The 9140-nt window shown below is 50.0% G+C and overlaps 1 protein-coding gene across 1 annotated transcript; it reads left to right on the forward strand.

Moving 5' to 3' along the window:
* The first annotated feature begins 3438 nt into the window (after positions 1-3438).
* Positions 3439-6861, forward strand: LOC119367999 (probable protein phosphatase 2C 42). Its single transcript, XM_037633361.1, has 12 exons — positions 3439-3476; positions 3778-3904; positions 4058-4190; positions 4271-4340; positions 4492-4597; positions 4767-4893; positions 5004-5120; positions 5223-5358; positions 5441-5517; positions 5599-5651; positions 6240-6294; positions 6405-6861. The coding sequence occupies exons 2-12, from the start codon at positions 3891-3893 to the stop codon at positions 6663-6665; spliced, it is 1149 nt and encodes a 382-aa protein (XP_037489258.1). The 5' UTR covers positions 3439-3476; positions 3778-3890; the 3' UTR covers positions 6666-6861.
* The last annotated feature ends 2279 nt before the right edge of the window (positions 6862-9140 follow it).

Consider the following 9140-nt stretch of genomic DNA (forward strand, 5'->3'; position numbering starts at 1 on the left):
GAACGGGGACCCGGGCCTCGATGTTGAGATCACGGATGGCGGCGGCGGAGGGCTCGGGGCCGGCGAAGGGGTTCAAGGAGTGGGTGGAGGCGGAACTCGGGGAGGCCATGGCGTGGCGGGGTAGGGTAGCGGGGAGGGTTAGGGTTTCAATGGCGGGGTAGGAGCAGCGGCGGCGAGGGAAGTGCGGCGGCTGCAGTGAGAGGAGAGGGCAGCAGCGGCGGGAAGAAGAGGCTGCGTGAAGGGGCGGCGGCGGCGCGGCAGGAGGTGCACGGCGGCGGCACAACAGGAGGTGGGTCGGCTCGGCGGCACGGGGCGGCGGCGGAGGGAGACGCGGCGGCGGCGACGGTGGTAGGCGGAAGCGGCGTGCGCGAGGAGGCGCGTCGGCGGCGGCGGCCCTAGGTCAGACCTTTAGGATGATACCATGTAGAGAGATGTTTTGCCAATACAATTATCGTTGTATTGATTGGGTGCAGGTACACGTATATATAGAGTACAAGTAGGCCTCAACCTCAACTATACACAACTACGAGGTGGGACAGGATATACCTAAATACATGCAACACATATATATTCAACATATCTTGGTTGGAGGCATCAATGTATCCCTCAAGCGAAGCCTCCCGTCGGTGTTTGGTAGCAACAAGCATGCGACAAGCCGGATGGACACATAAAACTCCCTTCTTAGAGCATCTCTAGCAGACCCCATATAATACCCCGACCCGCAAAATAACTGCCAAAATACGAGTCCACGCGAAAAAAGCTGCTCGATCAGACCCTGCAAACGCGTCGAACCCGTAAATATTTTTGCGGGGCGCGGCAAAATTCTCACCCCAACCCATGACGGTGCCCTGTATATAGCGGGAGCGGTTGGGAGGGACATTTCGGCCCGCGCTTTTCCCCACCCACCACCGCCGGGCCGCTGCCTACGATTCCGGCCATACCAGCTGTCGGGATCACGTCGGCGGGCTGCCACACGCCCGAGATTGTCCTCCACCTGCCTCAGCCGGCCGGAAAGTTGCAGATCGGCGGTTGTTTGTCACGGCCGCCGGATTTGGCGTTTCCGGCCACCGGCGGCTACGCTAATCCATGGATTGGTCGGGGAGCACCCAGCACAGCCCCGACAAAGCCCCATCGCCGCATGCAGGCACTGGTTCGTCCTCTAGCCGCCGTCGTCGGTTTGCCGGCAAGGACTCGGCCGGCCGGCACCCGAGCTCGGCGCTCGCGCAGCGGCTTGCCGGCTCGCCGGCTCGCCGAAGCCGCTCATACATTGCGACGACTGCACTCTAACATCTAGCACGCCGCAACACCCCGGATGGGTATTCTTCAAATGTGAAAACGATGGAGTATGTTCTTGTTTTCATTCAGCTTTGTCAACCTATTCGGTTCAGTTTCGGTAGCATATTGAGATGGTCATGTGTGTAGGAAGGTGGGTGCTCATTTTGGTATTAGGAAGAAGAATACATCGATGTATTGATAGGAAGAAACTTAATAGATGTTCGTGCACTCGTTGGAAGAATGGAAGCTAATGATGCAGCTGCATGTGCAATTAGAGAAGAAACTAGAGGGGAAGCAACGTCTACTTCTTTAGAATCAAAGAAGAAGCATGAAGAATGCAAGATCTAGATTCCGCAGATCAACAATGAAGGCATGGAGAAGATGTTGGTCCAACTAGTGGGAGCAGTTATGTAAGTTTGGATATCTTCTAAAATGCCTAATTGTGGTTCTTGTTTTCTTTGGTCTTACTATTCTAGCAAAGATTTGATGAATTATTATGTATCCAATGTCCTTAAAGAAAATAAAGAAGCAAAGAAATGTATTTTCATGCCCGAAATTAAAATGCAAATTACTGATTTACGGGCCGGCGCGGGCGGCGGCCGAGCAGACCTCGCAAAGCAGACCCCTAAAAAAGATATGTAGAATATTTTTTACGGGTCCGTTTTATGGGGTCTGCTCAGCATATCTTTTTTGCGGGTTCTGCTCGGTCGCCGCCCACACCGGCCCGCAAAGCCGTTTTTTCACGAAATGTGAACGCATTTTATGGGTTGGCGTTATACGGGGTCCGCTAGAGATGTTTTTATCATAATTCCAAGACAAAAGTCACTCATCTGGTACATTATGGGATTAAAAGGATTAACTTAGCATCAATACCAATAAAACTTTGTTGCACCTTTTCTCAATCCCAGTTTGCTGATTTTTTGCAAACGAGTTCACTTACAAACAACGGAGGATTATCAGAGACAAGTAGGCGGCACATGTTATAATCCCCGGGAAGCCTTTCAGTAGTCTGTCCATTATCTATTGTGCGGATGAGTCGATGAGCTAGAGTATCCCTCCCTTGAAGAATAGATGCGTTCTTTCTTTTTATGATAATACGGGTCGCATTTAAATTATAAAGATCATTGTACAAGCCACATAGACATCAACTTGATAAAACTGAAAAGACAGCAAAACGCTAGTCTTTACAATTACAATCAAGACAGATGGATCCCTTGAGTTTGACACCGACGTATGTCACCTATCTCCGGCACCACCACAACAACCATCAAAAAAAGAAAAATGACGAATCACCTCCTCACCCGAGTTTGACGCGGTTCCATCGCTGATATGCAGCTTTGCGGACCTCTAAGGTGGCTCATCAAAGGTGAAGCCATTGCCGTTGAACATATCAGACCAAGGCAACACCCCAGACATGCCATCGATCTAGATCTGGCATCCCGCACAACAAAGACGTTGGAGGAGGAAATCATGTTTGCTAGCCACGAACCACGAACCCAATAAACGATCCATCATCTTTCAGATGCCGCTGGTACATACCACAATCCGCATCCGCTTTCAGACTACCTTCCAAGGAAGAGAACACAAATCCACCAAGATGATGTTGTCATCCACGTCATTCTTACTTGAATGGACTGATTTTCAAATTCATTCTCAATGCCTTGTCGGGAAAGGGTCTAAAACTTCTTTATTCAGCGCTGCCATTGCCGCCGGAGGCCAAGGCGATAAACGACCCAAAATCCTAAACTACTAGAGACTAAAATCTAAAGCTACTTCATCGGCGGTGCGGAGCCGCCGAGAGACGGCGGTGGAAGAAAACGCCTCTGGACGAGATCACCTTTTTCTTTCTTCGTGGGGAAGAAAGAAAAGCGATGCACGAAGAAAGAAGAGCGGTATCTGGTGGAGATGCAAGTGAGACGGCGAGTTGCCCAATTCAGCCTGCAATAAATCCGTTTCAGGCGTACACGCCAGAGCAGTGAAGCCCTCCCTCGTGGGGGGTACAGGTAGAGAGAGGCCCATGTGGGTCCAACAAAAGAGTCGATCGCAAGTGCCACGCAATCCGGGGTCGCAGATCGTTTTGTGTCTGCTCCTCCGCCACTCGTCTCCACCAGGGCACTCGGCCGGCTCCTCTGATCGCCGCCGTCGCCGCCTTGCCTCCCGCCGGCCGCCCGCTCGACCGCACCGCCGGATCATCCGCCAAGGTACGAATGCGCGCCGCCATTTGCGTAATGCGGCAATGCCAGTGCCCTAGTTACTCGCACACGGGGAAAAGGTTAGAGATCTTACATTCTGACGACCTGCAATGCCATTGCCAAACATTGGCACTTGATACATCCCATTTCATCCGTGATCGCCCGTCGCCGTCTCTTTGTTGGCCCCTCCCGTATCCGAATCCTGCCTCCGCCCGGTCCCAATTTGAGCTTTTCAATTGGGCATTGCCTGAAATGTTTTTCCCAAGTCTCCTCCGGCCGCCATTGACCTGATGGATGCATTTGGTGCCAGGTACAGGCGCAACCGACCTGGCCTCCCGGACCCTCTCTGGCTCTGGCTGCTGCTCCATCGTGCATGCGTCGCAGACGGAGAAGGAAGAAGGACGAGACGGCCACCACCAAGCCATGAAGAACGCATGGTGATGTCTCATTTGGATTTTATTCATTGCTTTCTCTTCGGGTATTCATGCCATCTGCATCTGCATGCATCTCACTCACCATCGGTTTGCTCTTGAGTTCTTTCTTAATCCTACAAGATTTTTCATCCATGGCATGCTGCTGTGATCTTTCAGGCAGGCAAACTCCGGCATGAGCACAATCAGCAGGGATCCGGTGCTGTCCAAGACCACCGAGAGGGGGGAGAATGACAGGCTCGAGTACGCGGTGTCGTCCATGCAAGGTTACCGCGCGAACATGGAAGATGCCGTGAGTGACCATCCTAATAGTACATGGTTTAACTTTGGTGAAATGCCAAGGCCTAACTTTCTGATCTTCTCTTTCCCCAGCATGCAGCTGTTGGAGATCTTGATGCTTCCACCGCCACATCGTTCTTTGGTGTTTATGATGGCCATGGAGGTTGGTGTTCTCTACTCAGCTCCATCCTCTTGCGAAAAGCAGAATTCAGATATATGCATGATACAAATTTAGCTCCTGGAATTCACATAAATCCTTTCCTTTTTGTAATAAGTGCCATTTACTACCATCTGAAATTTGTTTCTTGATACAGGACCTGCTGTATCGATGTTCTGTGCGAAACACTTCCATCTTGAGGTCCAGAAGCATCCACACTTCAATGACAGCCTGCGTATTGCCGTGGAGAGCGCGTTCTTCAGGTTATTTAATAGCTAAACAATTCATGCATCCTATGTGTTCTCTGAGATTACGCAGTTTCTCCCGGAGTTCTCTGCCGATACTACGATATTGTTTTGTTCATTGTGGTACCTTTCACACATGCGTACGTGTGTCACATTTGTAATCGCTGTTGCTACTCGACTGTTGCAGAATGGATCAGATGATGATGACAGAGGAGGGACGGAGGGAATTATCTGAGTATAGCCCTGCTTATAATGCCAATACGAATTCGACTGTCAAGGATATGTTGCTCGGTTGTGCTTGTGTAAATATGAAGGTGGTATCTCATTTCATTTTTTTACACATCCCCTCCAGTTTTTTGTATGTAGAAATCTGATGTTATGAAAACACCTATTGTTTACTTCAGCTTGAGTTATTTGTCTGCAGAGACGCCCCGGGGCAGCAGATGTAGGAAGTACCGCTTGTGTGGCTGTCATCAGAGGAAACCAGATCATTGTTGGGAATGCTGGTGATTGCCGCTGCGTGCTCTCAAGGAATGGTCAGGTACTTCTCTTGTCGGTGTCTGGCTGGTACCCGATCCGTGCAGTATTTTCTTATAACTGTGACCTCTAATGGTGCCTGGTTTTATTTTTGTTGTGTTCCAAGGCAACTGTTTTAACCACCGATCACAAACCAAATGTGCCGGCTGAAAGACGGAGAATAGAGAATGCAGGACGGTCTGTTGTACTTACTGGAGGAGCCGGTCGCATCGATGGTGGAATTGCGGTCTCCAGATCGATCGGTAAAGTTATATCTTGTATGTTCGTTTTTTGAGAGGCTACACAGTTTATCACATTGTAATTGGCATTTTGCTTGCATTTCAGGTGATATGAGGTACAAAAGCAATAGTCGGCTGACCCCTGCACTACAAGCACTGACTTGTTCTCCTGAGATTCGCGTAGTGAGTTACTGAATTGTCATAAAATCTGTATGTTCGTCCTGCTGGATACGGTCTAATGGAAAATGACCGTTTTGCTGTTAGGAAAACATAACTGATGAAACTGAGTTCCTTGTTATGGCATGTGATGGAGTCTGGTAAGTCCCCAACTAAATATTACTGTACAAGCTTTGATCGATTATTGTTTGTTGTGATGACTGTGATTAGTTTCATACATAGTACACGCACTTGAAATGACAGTTAGTTTCGACAATCGCGTTTTTCTCGAGATATACATAGTTAGTAGTCTTTACCTAGGAAGGATTTTGTAGATTTGGGTTCAGTTAAATTTGCTTTGCTTTGGGCTAAATCACCGTGTACATATCGTTCTTGTATGATTTGCTGAAGGTACAGAGTACCGGAATCTCTGCTGATCCCTTGTTGTGCTAGTACTTCATAAATTTTCCAGAAAAATATTAACCTCATTGCATGAATATGAACTTGACCTGGTCAGTTGGTTCGAAAAAGATATTGAAATATTCTTGACTTATCTTTATAACAAAGAACCTACTTTGAAGAACCTGGATCTTAGAATTTTTGGCCTGCATATTGTTGGCACTGAAGGAAACATGGTAAAGTGTAGATAGGGATTTGTGCTTTGCCTTCCTGGACATACTCACTGACATAGCTTATCTATCTCCCAGCTCTTTGCTCTGCCTAAATTCACACACCTCTCGTTTTTGTAGGGACGTCGTGCTAAACCAGGGCCTGGTTGAAATTATACGAAACAACATGAAATCTGTGAGCATTTCTTCTTGTTTCACCAGCATTTCTGCCTTTCTAGCTAATCAAATACCCCTTTAGCTTGACATATATATTGCTGTGACTAACACACACATGCACACACACAGGGGATGGACCTTGGGAAGAACTGCGAGGCCATCCTCGACATGTGCGTAGAGCCACCGCAACCGTCGGTCGACAACATGACCATCCTGCTGGTCCGGTTCAAGCACAAGACGCCAGCGGCACCCGACCCGTCCAGAGCCGACGACGGGCCGCACGGCAAGCGCAAGAGCAAGGCCTCCATGGAACTGGGGGTGATGGACAACCTCGACAAGGCTGCGCCGCCTACTGCAAGCGCGAAAGCAAAGCCCCGCAGAAGCTTCTGAACCCGATGAGCCGCGCAGTCACTGAGTTAGTCGTCTCCTTTGACTTGATTTCGCTAGGATGATTCCCCACATGAGTTAGAAGTTTGGACGGAGGCTTGGCTTGTGAAGAGACGCTTTGATGCACGAGTAATTTTGTTTACATTTTTTCTTCTCTTTTTGACTTGAGGATCACGCCATAATTGTTTTGAACTGTCAAGTGCACTCAGAACTTGGATATGCATATGCTCACTGGATGCATTCGGAAAAGTTATTTGAGTAGCTGATTAGCTGGGCCTGGGAGTGTATTAATTAATTCCTTGCTGATACTCCTTAATGCTTCATTCCAAGGAGAAGATACTGGAAAAGAAGTCGCAACCAAAAGGTTGTTGCAGTGGATGCAGTTAGCAGCTGATGTCGCAGAAAAATGATGAGGTGGTCACAGAAGACAGTTCCCTCTGTCACCAGCATCACATTTCTGCAATTGCACAAGGAAGGATTACTTAGCAGCGAGTTGATTGGGGGCAGAGGGGTTTTTACTCTGCATCAACATGAGAATTGATAAGTGAACAACTCACTTACAAACAAACTGCTGCTTCAACATACAAGAAAGTTGCAACTATGAAGCATAGGATTCCTGACTTGTTCATACAAGAGCAGGAAGATCAAGAAAATGTTGCAGAACCAACGCAAGATACGTACAGATTCAGATTCTCAATTCTACTAGTTTCTCTGAACTACGGGTTTGGTGATGACTGCAACTACAGAAACCCATGTACTGCAAATCAAAAGCTCTCCGAAGGATAAACGCAGCAGCGATCATGGATTGTTCTCATGACCGATGGAACGCGGCGCTAGCGAGACACGAGCGCGCATCCGTGCCCGCGCGGTCGGCATCAGCTAGGTCGAGCGCGCTTCCGCGGCGGGCCCTCGATGGAGCAGCCGACGCGCTTCCGGTCCTCTTCGCCGTACCAGCCGTCGTCCTCTTCGTCCATGTCGGGGCCGCTGGAGTCCTCCTCGTCGGAGCTGCAAGGCGGCGTCGGAGGGGCCACGGCCACCGCCTTCGTGAAGATCTTGCGGACCACGCAGTCCATGTCCGCCTTGGGGCCGGGCTGCGCGGCGCGGAAGGCGGCCGCGCCCTTGTTGAGCCGGTACTCCTTCATCAGCCACGGCATCGGCGCCCACGCCGCCCGGCCGTCGCAGCCCTGCCGCGGCACGTGGAACGCGAACCTGCGCCGGAACGCGACCGCCTCCGCGGCCGCGCCGGCGCCGTGCACGTACCCCTTCTCGCGGCCGTACCGCGCCCAGCACCCGCCCGGCGCCGGCCGCGCGTCGCCGGCGGCCTGGGCGCCGTAGAAGTAGCCCCACGCCTCCCCGTGTCGCCGCCTGCTGCTGGGGTGAAAGGGGAGCGCCGCGGGGCTCGCGGAGAAGACGTCCACGCCCTCTGCGACGTGCCCCGGGGTGGCGTCGCCCCGGAGCGCCTTGGGTGCGAGGTACTGCGTGATGATCTGGTGGCCGCTGGGCTCGAACGCGTGGCCCGGCGGCAGATTCCGCGCGGCCGTTGCCATTGCCGCCAAGAACCGAGCTTCTGGCCGAGATGAATCCAGGGGGGAGTTTGTTATGGAAGTTCTGGTGGTTTGGACTTTCGAGGGGAGAGGGGTCTAGGATCGAGGTATTGGGGTAGGGCATGGGCTATCATCAATTTTCTGTCCCTAACGGGATTTTCCATTGAAGCAAAAAAAGCATTTCCCTCTCAAAAAAGTTAACATGTAGACTAAGATCAGGAAATGTAAATCATATTCTTTCGAAAAAGAAAATACAATTCACATACATGCATAAATGTTGTTCTTGCTGGTCACAATGGGCAAGAACATAAGCTAGTAACTTACACAATTCCCTAGACTATGTTACTACTTCCATAGTGGGTAGGAACATTTATGTAGTGTCATGCAACGATGTATTTATTAGGTTATAGACTCATTGTTCTTGGAGTGTGTGATGTTCCGGTAACTTAGCTAGTTACCACAAGCACCTCTCTCTTCATTAAATACGTGCCACATAAGCAAAGTTGTATTGGAGTGTGTGATGTTACTCCTAAGTTCCTCCCCACTATGACCAGCCTGAACAAGTACACGACAGTCCGTGTTGAGCATATTTAGCATTAGCACATTTACAAAAGCAGCAGATATTAGTTTATTTTCGGCAGCGCGAATGATCACGGCCGCGTCCGCATCCACATGCATCACTGATAAATGGAGTCTAGGCAACTGACTCATTTGCGCCGCATGCATGCAGGGGCGACGCTAGGGGTATTCTTGGGTCTTCACGTGAATACCCATGATTTTTACAAAACAGTGTTGATTTTGGTAAAACAGATACAATTTTCAAAAAACAACAATGATTTTGGCAAAATGAATACTCGTGAATACCCGGTTGCAAATTCCTGGAGCCGTCACTGGCCGCATGGTATCATTTCGACCACATTGCCACTGCCTAATC

The sequence above is a fragment of the Triticum dicoccoides genome, chromosome 2B, assembly GCF_002162155.2.
Source record: "Triticum dicoccoides isolate Atlit2015 ecotype Zavitan chromosome 2B, WEW_v2.0, whole genome shotgun sequence".
Classification (NCBI taxonomy): domain Eukaryota; kingdom Viridiplantae; phylum Streptophyta; class Magnoliopsida; order Poales; family Poaceae; genus Triticum; species Triticum dicoccoides.